At 40.9% G+C, this 17,394-nt stretch overlaps 1 protein-coding gene across 1 annotated transcript in view; it reads right to left on the bottom strand.

The window, feature by feature from the left end:
- Positions 1-670: 670 nt before the first annotated feature.
- LOC121439712 (lanC-like protein 2) overlaps positions 671-17,394 on the bottom strand; it is a 44,907-nt gene continuing 28,183 nt past the window's right edge. Inside the window, exons 6-9 of the mRNA XM_041640301.1 lie at positions 14,230-14,412; positions 9,042-9,218; positions 5,675-5,747; positions 671-3,019 (exon numbers count right to left, since the gene is read on the bottom strand). Coding sequence (XP_041496235.1) covers positions 2,925-3,019; positions 5,675-5,747; positions 9,042-9,218; positions 14,230-14,412 — 528 coding nt within the window. The 3' untranslated portion in view covers positions 671-2,924. The remainder of the gene's footprint in view (positions 3,020-5,674; positions 5,748-9,041; positions 9,219-14,229; positions 14,413-17,394) is intronic.

The following is a 17,394-nucleotide window of genomic DNA, read 5'->3' as shown; positions in this document are numbered from 1 at the left end:
AACCAACCCCAGATTCAAGCAATATCGCAGTCCTAGCTCTCTTCCTTGTGTCTGTGGATCAGGGTGCAAGATCTCAGCTACTGCTTGAGCACTTAGATGCCTGCCTGCCTGCTGTCATGCTTGCCATAATGGTCAGACTCTAACCCCTAAAACCATGCACCCCAAATTAAATGTTTTATTAAACATCCTTGGCCATGGTGATTTGTTGCAGCAATAGAAAAGTAACCAAGACACTCATAATTCAGTTAAACCAGCACTGCATCCTGCTATATACTTCCATTCTTAAATGCTTCCTTTCTGAATCATGGAGCAACACTTCAGTCACTTGGTATATCCAGCCCCTCACTCTTCACCCCAGTCTTGCCTTTTAAATAATCAAGTAAGCCATATATAGCAACTGTCCTAGTCCTTATGGTGGGAGAAGATGATGTGACCAGTTCTGGCTATGAAACATTCATGAAACACTCAGGGATTCGAGGAAGGGTTTGTCTTTCTCATGAACAGGACTGAAACCGCTGGCACTGTCCCATGCCTCGCCACACCCCTTGGATCATTATAACTACCAAAGCTGGATTGCGACCAGGAGGAAAAGATCAGTATAGTCATAGCATTTCCCACTTTCACACTGTTGAACTGAGACAGAAAGGAGAAAATAGGAAGGCTCCATAAGTCCTCACCACAAAACTGTCTTTTATTAACAAAACCAAAGAACCCCAAACACTTTTTGTGGACATTACCTTTTTCCCTCCAGAGTTCAAAATGGTATTCTGTGTGTACATATTTTAAATTTTTCAACACATTTAGAATACAGTTGTTGACATAAAACAAGCCTAAGAAACAAAAGTGAGATGTTCTTAAATTAGATTTCATACATTTATAACTATCAAATGGTCATATTTGAGCCCTCAGTCCTGGTTTGCATGCCATCCCTCCTTGGCCTTATGGGACGGGGGCTGCAGCTTTTGTAGGACAGCAGCATAAGGGTGTGAGGAAGGAATCGGTGACAGCGACGGAGATGCACGACTGTAGATACCAGTGGTGAGTGGGAACAAACAAAACCCCCCATTCATCCTGGGGGTATTTGATTTTTCCCTCGGCAGGTTGGCCAGGAAGATACTAGTTATTTGTCAACCAGTTATGAGTAAACATAAAGGGGAGAGTCACCAATGCTACTGTTGCCTTGAGGGCCCTTGGTCAAAGCCAGAGCCCTGTAAACTGCCACCTTGGTTCAGAAAAGGGCTTACTACACAGCCCCAGGGGCTTCCTTCATGAATTACACAATCCGGATCTCAGAGATTAGCTCTGCTGTGTATTATTTGTGTTGAAATGGGTAAGAGGATGAAAACTGTATGGTTCGGATGAGACTAGACAGCACCTGTCTAGTTCTGCAGAACGACTTCCCCTCAGCCTGTCTGGGATGGTTTGCCCTACCTTTAGGTAAGAAGGTGCTGGGCGGCCCTGTGAAGCCCATTATCGGGCTCACAGAGATTAGAGGATAATCATGGGGATTTACATACATGGAACTAATCAACCCAAGGTGAACCAGAATAGTCACGACTTAGAATGAAGAGATTTAGGAGGCATCACCTGGAAACTGAAGGCCAGATGTTTAGGGTACCAGTCCCACAAACAACGTTCAGCACTCAAAATGGTCCACTCATGAAGAGGCCTTTTCTTGAAGACTCACAATTCTTCCTACTTTATAAAAGGAGTAGTAACTAGGGCAAGTATTTAGGAAGTACTGAGGTCCAGACTATTACACAATCCTGCCCACTTGTATCACGAACAACAACCAAACTCTGAAATTTATGTGACAGGATTATTAACCGTATGTGAATCCAACAAGATGTCCTTAAAAATAATTTAAAAATCACCCAGAAGCCAGGCGGTGGTGGCACACGCCTTTAATCCCAGCACTCGGGAGGCAGAGGCAGGTGGATCTCTGTGAGTTGGAGACCAGCCTGGTCTACAAGAGCTAGTTCCGGGACAGGCTCCAAAACCACAGAGAAACCCTGTCTCAAAAAAAAAAAAAAAAAACTAAAAAAAAAATTACCCAGGTAATAATTGTCTTGGTTAGAATGTTTGTTCCTTGTGTGTATAAATTCAGCCTAGAATTTATCCCCTCAATTTGTATGAAAAATAAAGGATGTATTAAATTCATACCTTAATAAGTTACCAACATAAGAAATAAACTTTTGAAGGGCTATAGATGGATCTGGCTGGCATTCTCTACTCTGTTTTTCAGGGATAAGCTGTACTGATAACAGGTGGCGGCTGTTTTGATCTGGGTGACTGTCTGAGGACTGCTAATAATTAGTCACTAATTGTGTTGACCATAAGACACAAAGAGGGAAGTGGTGTCCCCTGCGCCTTCTCGAGCTGTACAGTGCATGCCGAGTTGCCCACTTTCCTTCTGCCTTTCTCTCCCGCTCTTCTGAAAGCTGCCCATGGAAAAGGCTAATACACTTTCCTCACAAGGTATCTAGATCTGCTAGCTGATGTTTCAGACACGTCACACAACTGTTTCTTTGTTGATAGAGATGACACCCTACTTTAGATACTATGTACAAAAAGGTGTGGCTGTCGCCTTAGACACTCCCACATGCTCAGCTAAGAGGTCAGGTGATGAGTGTGACTCTTCTATCTAGTCAATTTACACCTATAGACAAGCACCAAGAAACATGCACACTACAGGGAGCCTAGAGAGGGAGAATTCGTATTTCACCATGAAGGGGAACGCTGTCACAAAGTGCTGACGTGTGGTTTCCATCACTCATGCTCTAGTTTGGGGGTTTCCACAACAAAAGGGGCTGTGAGGGTTTTGCCCCCCCCCCCTTTTTTCTTTACATTAGGTTCTGTGTCAGGCACTAATCAGTCCGGTGGATTTTGGTCCAATGGTATGTTAGTTGTCTTTTTGCACCATTTTAATCCTTCTGCAAAAAGCCAAGTTCAAATGCTGGAAACCGTGACGTCTCTGGTACCAAGATGTCAGAGAGAAAGTGAACAGCACCAGCCATACCTGCAAAGCAAAATGTGCATCTCTTAAGAACTGCATGGGCTAGTGAATAAAATAAAGTGACATTAATCCCTTCCTTCATCTACAGGGGCTATAAGGACATAAGGGAAAGTCCCATCATCAGTTAAAAGTAGCATCAATAGGAACAGCACCCATCAGGCAATTAATTATACCATTCCTTATTTGTGTGTGTGTGTGTGTGTGAATTCAGGCATATGCAGTGTGAGTATGGACATCAGCAGACAACTTGAAGTGTCAGTCCTTGCCTTCCACCTTGTTTGAAACAGGGTTTCCATTTTCTATTGCACACACACCAATGTAGCTGATTGGCAAGATTCTGAGGTTCCTCCTGCCTCACGTCCCAATTACTCTTCAAAGTAATGGAATTATACACTTGAGCTATATACATGTACACATCTGGGTTCTGGGGATTCAAACTCAGATTCTCACACTTGTGTGACAAGCAAATTTACTTACTGCGCTATTTTCTCAACTCCATTATATTATGTTTATATTATAAATTTACCTACTGCGCTATTTTCTCAACTCCATTATATTATGTTTATATTATAAATTTACCTACTGCTCTATTTTCTCAACTCCATTATATTATGTTTTAAGGAGCAGCTTTTGGATCTTCATCGTGCATTAGAAATGTTAAGATGATATTGCAGCATCTACCAAAGAGATACAGATGTAGATCTAGGATGCAGCTATAGTGCTTATCTAACAAGCATGAGGGTTGAGTACTATAATCCAATGATAAAACAAACAAAAGCCCTTGAAGAATTTAAGGATGTTACCGACTGTATGTCAACAAATGAAATTTTCCTGTCAAAGCTTCTATAGTCTTATATTTTCTTTAGCTTCTAAAAAAGTAATTTTCAAATAAGTGCATGCATATATATATATATATATATATATATATATATATATATAGAGAGAGAGAGAGAGAGAGAAATAATGCAGAAGTTATTATATGAGGCCACTCTATAACATCCCCATGCGAAATAGACAAGATCTCCTGAGTGACTGGGAATGTGGGGGGAGGGTGGAATAGTAGAAGGAGAGTGAGGAGAGGAGAAGGGGAGCGGAAAGAGGGATTGGGAAGGTGGGTTGGGAGAGTAAGGAAAGAGATATCTTGTTAGTGGGAGCCATTATAGGGTTTGTGAGAAACCTGGCACCAGGGAAATTCCCAGGAACCTATAAAGGATGATCCCAGTTAAGAATTGAAGCAATAGTGGAAAGGATACCTTAACTGCCCTTCCCCTGTAAGCAGATTGATGACTACCTTAATTCTCATCATAGAACCTTCAACCAGTACTTGATCAAAGGAGAAGCAGAGATCCACAGCTAAGCATTGGACCAAGCTCCTAGAATCCATTCATAGAGAGGGAAGAGCAATAATATAAGGAAAGGGGTCAAGACCATAATGGGGACATCCACAGAACCATCTGACCTGAGTTAGTGGAAGCTAAATGACTCTGAACTGACAGCTGAAGAACCTGCATAAGACTGAGCTAGGCCCGGCCCTCTGAATGTGGGTGACAGTTGTGTGGCTGGGCAGTTTGTGGGACCACTGATCATGGAACCAGTATTTATCCCTATGCATGAACTGGCTCTTTGGAGCCCATTCCTATGGAGGGATACCTTGTTCAGCCCAGATACAGGGAAGAGGGCCCTGGTCCTGCCTCAAGTGATGTGACAGACTTTGTTGACTCCTCATGGGAGGCTTCACCCTCTCTGAGGAGTGGATAGGGAGTGGGATGGGGGAAAAGTCAGGTAAGTGGGAGAGGGTAGGAGAAGGGAACTGGTGTTAGTATGTAAAATAAAAGACTGTTTTAAAAATAATTTTTAAGGGGCTGGAGAGATGGCTCAGAGGTTAAGAGCATTGCCTACTCTTCCAAAGGTCTGGAGTTCAATTCCCAGCAACCACATGGCGGCTCACAACCATCGGTAATGAGGTCTGGTGCCCTCTTCTGGCCTTCAGGCATACATTCAGATAAAATATTGTATACTTAATAAATAAATAAATATTTAAAAAATAATAATAATAATTTTTAAAATAACAAAAGAAAATTACTTTCTTAGAAGCTAAAGAAAATATAATAAACCAAAAAGAATTTTTGTCTTTCTAGAACTTCAATTATAATTATAATATTTATTAATTATATTACATTCTTGTATACTTATCAACCTGGATAGACTACATAATTATTGTTTTCACTAATGACCTTGTTATAGCCATCAGTAAAAATATTGAATAGTCTTCAATTTTCACTCATTTTTCTAATTATTAATATCCAACTACTATTTTCCATTAATATTAGTTACTAGAAATTGTTTATATAATTTAAAGAATTAAGTGTATTTAAAAAACTAAGAACATATAGAATAATATATAAAATGCAGAAGAGGAAACTTATTATCCCCCTATCCAATAAGCCTTCCAGGCTTTGTCTGCCTATGTATTTCACAGAAGTTCTAAAGTTTTTGGAGATATTCGCAGAACAAATGTAGGCAAGATAAACATGCTTACTATAATTTTGTTTTAGTTCTGAAGCATTACTCAAGCAACATTGAATGTACTAATGCTTGTACTTAGAACAGAAGAACCAAATATCCAAATGTAAGATTTTATTTTTAATACTCTCCTACCTTCAAAGAGGGAATACGGTCTGTCAGGAATGCGACACCCATGTGCTCCATAATCGAGGCACCACTCTGCAAACTAACAAGAAAGACAACCCTTTTTAAGAATAGAATTTCTTTTTTTGTTTGTTTGTTTTTGTTTGTTTGTTTGTTTTTTTGAGACAGGGTTTCTCTGTAGCTTTGGAGCCTGTCCTGGAACTCCCTTTGTAGACCAGGCTGGCCTCGAACTCACAGAGATCCACCTGCCTCTGCCTCCCGAGTGCTGGGATTACAGGCGTGCGCCACCACCGCCCGGCAAGAATAGAATTTCTTAAGAGGCAACAAATGGGACACTTGAATGAGTTTATAGGAACTGAATAGGGGGCTCAAGAGAGGCTCAGTGGTTAAGAGCATATAGTACTCTTCCAGAGGACCCTAGTTCAATTCTAAGCACCCACGCCAGGTGCTCACAAACACCTGAAACTCCAGCGTTAGTGGGAACTGACTCCTCTGCCATCTTCAGACATCTGCACTTACATGCACATTCCTATACATAGACACACACCAACACATAACTAAAATAACAAAAATAAATATTGAAACAAATAATTAAAGAGGCCAGTTTGAACAGTAGTGATTCTAGGGCTCTGAACTGTATTGTTTGAACAAAACCCCCTAGCAGGATGAGAGTTAGGGACCCTTCCTTGCCTGTTTCCTCTTCTGTAGGGTTGGAGAAATGGCTCAGTGGTTAAGAGCACTGCCTGCTCATTCCAAAGGTCCTGAGTTCAATTCCCAGCAACCACATGGTGGCTCACAACCATCTGTAATGAGATCTGGCACTCTCTTGAGTTAGAGACCTGGTCAGTCGACCTCATCAACTTAGACTATGAAACCCAATATGGACAAGAATCACCATATATGGGCACCCATGCATGCTTCAGCATTGCCAGGGCATAAATTTCATTTTCAAACTTTGAGGCCACATCTACCTTAAAACATTGTAGGGACACCTGGAGGAGAAAAGCAAAATTCAGCAGCACCCTGCCTATTACTTCCAAGTGCTTGCTCCATCTGAATAAAAATTCCTGCCCTGAACTTGCCTTCGACTTGGCTGCTGGCTCCCGCTGGCCTTGGTTACTTCTGGAGAACACACTCAGTGTGCAGCTTTTTCCTCCGTGTCTCTTTGCTGTCTTATAAACTGTTGCTGGAACAATTCTCCATTAGGAAAATACTTCGGCCCTTAGCTCTTTACTCTCTGGGCTTTGCATCCTTAATAAGCTAAGGCCTTCGTTCTTCTATCACAGACACTGCCTTGGTGTCTAACTCATCACTTCCCCACCAAGGACTCGACAAACACCAGTGTGGGAACCCAGGTTTCTCCTGATCCTTCCCACCCAGATCCATGGTGATGTTTCTAAAGAAGAGTCTCAACATGAATCCTCCATTTTCCAAACTGGTGTTCAGTGCTGTCTAGTTTTAAAAATCACCTGTGGGTCCCAAAAATCACTAGTAAGAAGGATTCTTTATTTAAATGGTCTAGAGTAGGTCACACTGGTCCTCAGGTATAATCAAGGTTGAGAACTGCTCTGGGCACATGTGACTTCAAGTCATATTTAACACACCGCCCCCACCATGGCATCCCACAGCACTGAGGTGCTCCCTCTCCAAGATACACTAAGATGCCCCCGACTCTGTTGCTTTGTGCTGGGTACTCTAAAGGAAAGTATCCCCCTTCCCTAGGTTACTCCCTTCCTGACTCACTTGCAAAATATTATTGGTGAGGAAATAGGCCTCCCTATATATGTAACCATCTAATATTAAAGTTACCCCTGCCTCTAGCTCCTGTTCTGCCCTAACCCCATGACCTAGCAATCATGAACTTTATATCTTTGGATGCTTCAAGCTCCAAGCCTCTGGGCAGGCAGTTTCCTCTCTCTACAATGTTCCCCATTCCCTTCTGCATAACTTCCAGCTGTCTTCCTGTTTTGGCTTACAAACCACTTTCTGATCTTGCATAACCAGACTGGGTTCTGCCCTCTTACATGCTTCTACAGCATCCCATGATTAATCCGTGAATTGGGCACCCTACAGATATTCAAAAACAGAGAAGCCATTTTATTTGAGTTGACAAAAACAAACTAACAAAAACACCCTAAAACACAGGGGGTCACTGTCCAGATGGTATACAAATATGTTATCCATAATGCCTCTATCTGTCAATGTCCACTGCAAACATTTCTTCTATTGTTCAGTGTCTGCACATAATTGCACTATGTGAAACATGCCAAGTAATAAAAATACAAGCAAGCATTTACCAAGTCTAGCTTCTTGCCACTCATGAAAATATACTGAAGCCATATTTGTTTCTATTTAGGGCCATGTGCTACTGTTGTACATATTCCAGAAGAGTAACCTAGACAAGGACAACCATCAACCATGGAGCTTACATTTCACCAGTTTGAGCCAAGCAATAAGCAATACACTCAATGAATAACTGGAAGATTCTTCCATGTGGCAGTCTTAAAGATCCTGAAGAATGTCACAGTTAAACTAACCCTGGAGTGGCAAAGAGTTGCTCTGTAAATTGCAGAGGGAAGTACATTTTTGGTGAAGGAAACAGGTAATAACAGTTTAGAGTCCGTTACATTGAGAGGGAGGTGCAGTGAGGCAGTACGTCTGAAAGGGGCAGAAGATGGGAAAAGGTAGAGAAACCGGCAAGGGTCAAGGCATGCAGGACTACGGAAACTTGGAGAGGAGTGTAGGTTTGTCACGCAGTCAAATGTGACACTAATGAAGGCTTTAACTAGGAACAATTGTAGATAGTCTACATGTTACCTCATTTAATTCTTTAACTAGGAACAATTGTAGATAGTCTACATGTTATCTCATTTTAATTCTTGAAACATCCTGGGTAGATAGGTAGTTGTTTTCTCTTCATTTTTTTCAAATAAAGAAATAGAGGCTTGAAGAATAAATGTACTTTAGGACAATAAAGCTTATATAAAAGCTGGCTATGACATCAAAGATCTATAACCTAGAACCTGGGAGGGGGAGCAGCAGGAAGATCAGAGTTCGTGGTCATCTTTGGGAACAGCAAAACCAAAGCCCCTCTGCGCTAGCTCAGACTCTTCAAAAACAAACACATAAACGATGCTTATACACAGTACAGTAACTCTGACTAGGCAGTGTGATCCCTGAACTTCTGGTCTTCAGAGTAACCTTTATGTTTGCTGCCCTCATCTCAAAGATGGGGACAGAGGATCAAGGACAATGATGTGACAGAAGAAACAGGTTCAACCACAGATTGGGATGGACAGGCTCAAGGAGCGAAGAGTAGTACTATTGGACTCTGTCCTGGGAAGTTACGGAGCTGCAGGGATAGAGATGTCCTCACCTTGCAGGCTCGATAGAGGTACTTCTTATCCTGCGTAAGGTGGTAAAGGGACAAAAAGGAATAACCATTTCCAGAGGTTCCATGGCAGATTCCATAGCCTTTCCGGAGCAGACCTCGCTGCCAAATCACATCGCTGCACTCCATGGCCTCTTTCAAGTATTTTTCCTCTTTAAAAACCTAGAGAGGGAGAAAACAAAACAGTGTCAGCAAAATGTTTTCAATGAAGAACTACAAAACCATTTCCCCCACTGATTAGAAAAGTATACATTAGGAAGACTGAACAAGCATTATGGTTAAGCAAACAGAAGAAGCTCTCCAGCCAGCCATGTCCTGCTCATCCTTCTCCTCTAGGGTCTATCCCAGTGAGTCCCCCACCCCATCCTCCTTAATCCACCAGATCTAGCTCTGGTCCCACATTCAGTGTTGAGGCCTAGTCTGGCACCCTGTGCCTGGATGGCGACTAAACTCTAAACTGGGCCTCTCCTCTCCACACATCCTGAGCACCTCCTCCAGACTTCTACTGGGCTTAGAAACTTCCCCGAGTCTGAGATGAGCCCCACCTACTTCTGTTACCCCATTTGGGCATCAACACTAAATTGCTCCAAGACTGAACCCTAAACCCCATTCAACTGAAGACAATCTGACAAGTTGAGGTCAATGAAAAGAGAGATCCAAACATCAAGTCAACAAAGTACAGACACGATTTCCATGCCAAGAAACAGTACCAACAAAATAACTTCAGATATCTAGGTCCCATTGCAATAGCACACGCCACCTAAATAGACCATCACTGAAAACGCAGTCCTCTCTTAGTGATGTTCCTGAACAAACACAACTCAGATGACACAGAAAACAAGATGTAAAACAGCAACGATACACATGAACAAGGAACTCAGAGAATATGTGAACAAATACCAGAATAAAGACTGAAAACTGTGAATGGAATAACGAAAACAATACAAGATATGAAAACAGAACCTAATAAAGAGACTCTCAGAAGAGAGACAAAATGAAATAACTCAGGAGAGTCTCATCCATAGATTGGATCAAACTGAACAGAGAATATCAGGCTTTGAAGACAAAGGAGAGGAATTTGATCACTGAATCAAAGAAAATCTCAAGTCCAACAGAAAAAAAAAAAAGAAACCATGAACAGGACATGAAGGAGCCGAACACTAAAAAACAAAACTGAAGCCGGACAGTAGTGGGGCACACCTCTAATCCCAGCACTCGGGAGGCAGAGGCAGGCGGATCTCTGGGAGTTCGAGACCAGCCTGGTCTACAAGAGCTAGTTCCAGGACAGGCTCCAAAACCACAGAGAAACCCTGTCTCAAAAAGCAAAAATAAACAAACAAAAAACACACACACAAAAAAAACATGAACCTACAAATAATAGGTATAGAAGGAGAAGAAATCCAGGTCAAAAGCAAAGAAAATATTTTCTACAAAATTATACAAAACTTGCCTCATCTAAAGAAAGAGATGCCTATTAAAGTTGAAGAGGCATACAAAATACCAAACAGACAGGACCAGAAAAGAAAGTAAGTCCCCATGTCATGCAACAGTCAAAACACTAAATTCATAGAATATAGGACATTGAAAACTAAGAAAGATCAAGTTACTTTAAAAGACTCCCCATCAGAATACCAGCTGGTTTTTGAAATGTCAATTTTTAAAATATCTTTGAGAAATTCATGTGTGTACTATATTTACACAATTTCTTCCTTTTCCCTTCCCTCTCAGTCCTTCCATGTCCCCCAAATTCATGGCTTCTAAATTATTAATTATTATTGTTACAGCTGGGTGATGGTAGCACACTCCTTTAATCCCAGCACTTGGGAGGCAGAGGCAGGTGGAGTTCAAGGCCAGCCTAGTCTACAGAGTAAGTTCCAGGACAGCCAGGGCTACAAAGAGAAACCCTGTTTCAAGAAACCAATGTGTGTGTGTGTGTGTGTGTGTGTGTGTAATACATATATATGTATATAAAATTATTACACACACACATACACACACATATATACATACATATATATTATTTAGTGTTGCTTGTATGTGTATGTTTAGGGCTGACTGATTGCTTTGGAGATCACCTATCTAGAGGCTCGTCCCTGGAGAAGACTGAATCTCCCTCACTAAGGTTAAGGGTGGGGCCTTGTGAAATTTCTGCATTCACAGTGGCATGTCAATTGGTATTGTCATTTTTCAGGTCTTATTTAGGAATCCATATTGTTGAGGTTTCATGGGTGCAGAATACCTATCACATATACAAGAAATTACCCTGCAGCAGAGCACATGTCCTGGTCCTTTAGCTCTTAAAGTCTTTTCACCACTACTTCATAGTGTTCTTCATAGTGTTCTGAGTGGTACATGAAAGGGTTGTATTGAGGATATATCAGTTGCTGTTGGAAACCCCATAGAGAGTTGGTCTCTGAATTTTGACCAGTTGGGTCTTAATGGTCTTTGGCTACTGAAAAAAGGGTGCTTTGTTTTCATTTCCTTTTTTTTAAAAAAATGAGATGAGAGCTACACTTCCCTGTGACTAGATGGATAAGTATCTAGAATGTGGTTACAAATGACACTGGTTTAGAGGAGTGGCAATAATAGGTTCTCCCTAGGGTCCCTGGGTAATACCAGTCCTGGATAGCAGACTAGTTTTACCATGTCATACATGAATTCCTTCCTGTGGTAATTTGAATAAGAATAATACATTCTCTGGAATTTGAATATTTGGTCTCCAGTTGGTGGTGCTGTCCTGTGAGGCTTGGGAGAAGTGGTGCGGCTGTAGAAAATACATCACTGGGGGTGGCCTTTGAGAGGGTTCTAAATCCATATGCCTTTCCTACTTCACTCTCTGCTTTCTACTTGCAATTTAAGATGTGAGTCTTCAGCTTCTGCTCCAACACTATGACTCCTGATTGCTGCCATGTTCCCTTGCCATGATGAACTGTAAGCCAAATAAACCATCGCTTCTATCAGTTGCCTCGGTTATGGTGTTTTATACAACAGAAAAGTAAACTAACATAGAAGATACTGGTACCAGAATTGTGGGGGAATTGCTGTGAAGGGCCTGACCATATTTGGTTTGTTTGTTTGGTTGGTTTTTTTTTTTCAATGAATGATGAAATCTTTGGGACTTTGGATTAGAAAAGTGGTTCAATCTATAAGCAGGGCTTAATGGACCACCCTAGCAGGATCTGAAAGACCATGGAGAGAAAAGCAGACTGTAGCAGTAGGGCTCAGGAGGGAAGCAAGAACTTTAAATGTACTAGTATGTCTAGTATCATCTATCTATCTACCTACCTATCATCCATCCACGTACAACCTATCATCCATCCATCCATCCATAAATTTTCCTAGTATACTGGTTTTGATAGGATGGTTATTTTCACAATATTTAAATATTTACTCTGCCAATCTGTGAGTATAAGAGGTCTTTCCATCTTCTAATGTCTCCTCGATCTCTTTATTTAAAGATTTAAAGAATTCACTAGCGGGGTCTTTTACCTCCTTAGTTTTTTGCTACTTTTTCTTGCCTTTGTTTTCTTTTTCTTTTTTCTTTTTTCTTTTTTCTTTTTTTTTTTGGCTATTGTGAATGGTATCACTTTCATGATCTCTTTCTCAATGTGTCTATAGCAAGTTGATTTTATATCCTGCCATTTTGCTAAAAGTGTTGATCATTTCTGGAAGTTTTCCAGTGGAATCTTTGGGATCTCTTCTGTATAAGATCATGTCGTCTGTAAACAGGGATAGTTTGACTTCTTTTCTGACTTGTGTCCCTTTACTCTCTTTATCTTGCTGCTGTAGCTAGTGATTCAAACACTATATTGAAAATAAGTGGAGACAGTGAACAGCCCTGTCGCAGTCCTGATTTTATTTATTTATATTATTTAAAGACAGATCTCTCTAAGTAGCCCTGGCTATCCTGGAATTTGCTATATAGACCAGACTGTCTTTGAACTCACAAAGATCTGCTGCCCTATGGTTCCCATGTACTGGGATAAAGGGAATATTCCATGCCCAGCCTTGTTCCAGATTTTAAACTAAAGGATGCTGAAAGAAAAAAAAAAAAAACCAGTCTTCTTCAGGAAAGAGCACAGAAGTTGGTTATCCAGTGCAAATGGTCACCCCCAAAACACATTTACAAGTAATGCCATATAGAATGAACATATTGTATTTGTATATTAGGGAATAGATATAATATATACATGTAATGTGTATAATCTGTGTATATACACATATGTGTAATATATTCATATAACATAAAGCAATATATGTATATACAATATGTACGATATACATATGTGTGTTGTGTGTATATATGTATATATTTATATTTAACAACTAAAGAAAAAGAGGCCATGAATTTGAAAGAAAGTTAGGGAATACATGGGAGAGACTGGAGGAAAGAAAGGGAAGTGGGGAAATAATATTATTTTATAATCTCAAAAAAATTATATATATATGTATACACAGAGAGAGAGAGAGAGAGAGAGAGAGAGAGATACATACATAACTTAAAAAATAAGTCAGATTTGTTAGCTTGTAATCCTGGTGCTGGGGAGATGGAGAAATGCTGATCCCTGGAGCTCACTGACCAGCCAGTCTAGCCCACTCAGTGTGTTCTAGGGCAGTGAGAAATTCAGAAAAAAATAAAACAAATGGTACCGGAGGAACCATATCCGAGGCTAACCACTGGCCCTTAAATACATGGACACATATATGTACCTAAGCATACATGATCGCACAATGTACACAAATACAAAACTAATTAAATTAAAAGGTAGAAAGTGAGGTGGGAGAGATGGTTCAGAAGTTAAAGCACTTGCATAGCATGCGGCCTTGGGTTCCGCCCCCCAGAATCCGTGGGAAGGTGGCTGTGATAGCACACATTCGTAATCCAGTGCTCCATCAGGAAAAAGGAAGTCCTCAGAAGCGCACAGGCCATCCAGCCTAGCATGCATAGCAGCAAAATGACAACAGTCCCTGCTCAAACATGATGGAAAGCGAAGACCAACACCCCAGGTTCCCCCTGACTCGGCACATGTGTGCCCACATGAACATGGAGATGACACCCAAGGCCCTCTGAGCTCTACACACATGGCCCGGCACATGTACACTCACACCAGCACAGAATGCGAAATTTAAATCAGTATTCAGTGTACAAGCTGAACGATGCAGAGGCACTAACCTGATAGGCCTGCAGGAGCATGTGGATGACTCCTGGGGCACCATGGCACCAGTGGACCAATCGGTCTGTCTCATTGCTTAATGAGGACGGGTAATTTCCAGATCGGAATTTTTTGTGGCGCACATAATCAATACTAGGTTTCACCATTTCTGTTAAGGTTTCTTGGTCCACTTTTGCTTCTGGCTTTAAAGGCACAAAAGAAAACAATTTATCTTTCTGTTTTTTAACTACTGTAACATGGCTAATCTAATAAAGCATTAATTAATCATAACACTAAAGAAGATACAAAATTAGATACAATCTTTTGGTTTGTTTTTTTTTTTTTCAGACATAGCTTTTTTATTTGTTTCAATTCTTGGAAATCTTGAATGTATTAGTGTTCCAATGTGTTGAACTTTCTATTCTTTGACGAACTGAGGCCACCACTTGAAATCAAGCCATCATCCAGAGGGGTGAGAAGAGCAGGGGACTCTAATGAACCCTGAATTATGAGAGTTTTGTGTGTGTGCTGTCTAATCTCTCATTTCCTTCCATGTGGCTTTTGCCTCCTCCCAAAGGCCAAGTACAACACACCTCTCAAATCTATCAACTGGCTTTTTCATTCTGGTCAAATTATTTCACCTCAATTTCTTTATAAGATAATCAGAATAATTAGCTCCTATTGAAAAGTATATGCCTATCTCCTTCATTCAGTAGTTTGTATAATAATGGTTATTACTCACTGAAAACATTCATTGGAAAATGAATCAAGTTTGCATTATGGAACTCGGACTACAAACAGTTGGAAAATACTATTTTAAGGAACGCTTTCAGTTCGTTCTTTTTAAATAAAAGTAGTGAAATATAAAATATTCAAAGGGTTTCACAATACTATACAGATTCTCATCAAAAAATGGTGGCAACAAATTGCAAGTACGGCTAATTAGATGTCTTTTAGTGTGACATATTACCAAGCCCTCACAAATCTGGGCTATTGATAAAGTCTGGGATAAAGAAGTCTCTGTCGACATACATGGATCTCTGTGGGAAGGGGAAATAGACAAGAACTCCTGAGAAAACTGGGAGTGTGGGGAGAGGAGAAGAGAGGGTAGAAGGGGAGAGGAGGCAGGAGAAGGGAGGTGGGGAGGAGAACATGAGAGAACTAGATGGGGGAAGGACAGAAAGGGGGAGCAAGGAAAGAGATATCTTGATTGAGGGAGCCATGATAGTGCTAGGAAGAAACCTGGCACCAGGGAAATTCCTAGGAATCCACAAGGATGACCCCAGCTAAGACCCTAAGCAATAGTGGAGAGGGTACCTAAACTGGCCTTCCCCTGTAATTAGATTGAATACTTTAACTGTTATCATAGAAACTTCATTCAGCAACTGATGGAAACAGAGACAGAGAGCCAAGCTAGCACTAGGCTGAGCTCCCAGAGTCTAGTCAAAAAGAGGGAGGAGCAACGATATGAGCAAAGGGGTCAAGACCATGATGGGAACACCCACAAAAACACCTGACTTAAGCTAGTGGAAGCTCACAGACTCCAGACTGACAGCAGGGGAACCAGCATAGGCCCAAACTAGGCCCTCTGGATGTGGGTGACAGTTGTGTCGCTGGGGTAGTCTGTGGAGCCACTAGCAGCAGGACCAGGACTTAACCCAAGTGCTTGAACTGGGTTTTTGGAGCCCATTCTCTTTGGAGGGATAGTTTGCTCAGCCTAGATATAGGAGGGAGGGCTTGTCCCTGCCTCAAAGTGATGTGCCAGACTTTGTTGACTCCCCATGGGAAGGCCTCACCCTCCGAGTAGTGGATGGGGGGTGATGGGGTGGGTGGAAGGCGGGGTGAGCTGGAAGAGAGGAGAGAGTAGGAACTGGGGTTGGTATATAAAATAAAAATAAAAAATAAAAAAAGAGAAGTCTCTGTCCATTGACTTAATTTTCATTTGGTTCTTTGAACAAACTTCTAAATGAGGCATATATATTATTCAAGTCTAAAGAGAAATATTGCTGTGAAATTGCTATTATCCTATTACTATTACATAAGATAATCTTATTTCCTTATCAAAAAAACTTTGTTAAGCATGGAGTAAAATGCAACTTAAAGAATACACTTGCTTCTAAAATTTGTTAGGAAAGTTAGTTTAATATTAAAAAATACTTACATATGAGAAAACCTTTTGCTTTCCTGAGATACAGAATGTGTTAGATATTTTTCTAACTATAGTTCATGATGTGTATTTCAGAATACTAAATTATGCCTAGAAAAATTTATATCTAGCTAAAGTCTGAGGTGTGCATGCTTTAATTCTAACACTCAGAGGTGGAGCAGAAAGATCAAGGAAGGGTACAAGGCTATAACAGCTTACACAGGGAGATTGAGGCTAGCCTTGCTACATGAGATCCTGTCTTAAAAAATAAAATAAAATACATAATACAATGTTTAGAAAACTTATTATGAAAAGAAACCACCATTCCTTCTTGAGATACAAATGGCTTTCCTTTTTTAGTGATTTCCTCACTATTGCTAAATAACATGTAGACAGCTACATCCTGGCCTACTGATTTTAGACGATAGTGTTTCCCTTGTTTCTCATCAGCCCCAGAGCATTTTCTCATCACCGTTTTTGACTATATTCCTACTCATTGTGTTCTTTCTAAACTATGCAACTACTTCTTGATGTTAAGAAATTGGTTGGTAAATTATATTCTACAAGCTTAACGTGTGACTAGGGTAAGCACCAGACTGCAGAAGTGGGGGAGACTTGTAGTTCAAGGCTGAAAGCAGATGGCCCTGTCCTCAGGAAGAGCTAATGCTATCCAAGTCCTCAACCAGTCTGCTGGAGAACACCCTGTGATTGCCCAAAGTCAGCCTTTGTATTAGGAACTTCAGTTGATGAGCTGGGCTCATCTCGTCTCATCTCAAAACAACCTCACAGAAATGTCTAGGATGTCTAACCAAATGTCTAGGTACTGTGGCTTAGGCAGATGTAAACAACAAATCAACCATTCAGATGCCTAGCCAACATTTTTCAACATGCCTGTTGTTTATACATCTTCTACCTGAGATAGGTGTCATATTTTGAGTCTCAAGTACCCCTCCTCTCCAGCTGGTGGCACTGTTTTAGGAAGTCCTGGAACCTTTAGGAGGTGTGCCCTAGCTGAAGGCTCTGGTAGGCTTTGTTTCCA

This window comes from Microtus oregoni, unplaced genomic scaffold (genome assembly GCF_018167655.1).
Source record: "Microtus oregoni isolate MIOR12 unplaced genomic scaffold, Mior012 000062F_ref0000492, whole genome shotgun sequence".
NCBI classification, from domain to species: domain Eukaryota; kingdom Metazoa; phylum Chordata; class Mammalia; order Rodentia; family Cricetidae; genus Microtus; species Microtus oregoni.
The sequence above is the reverse complement of the archived record's forward strand: the minus strand, read 5'-3'. Positions and strand labels throughout refer to the sequence as shown.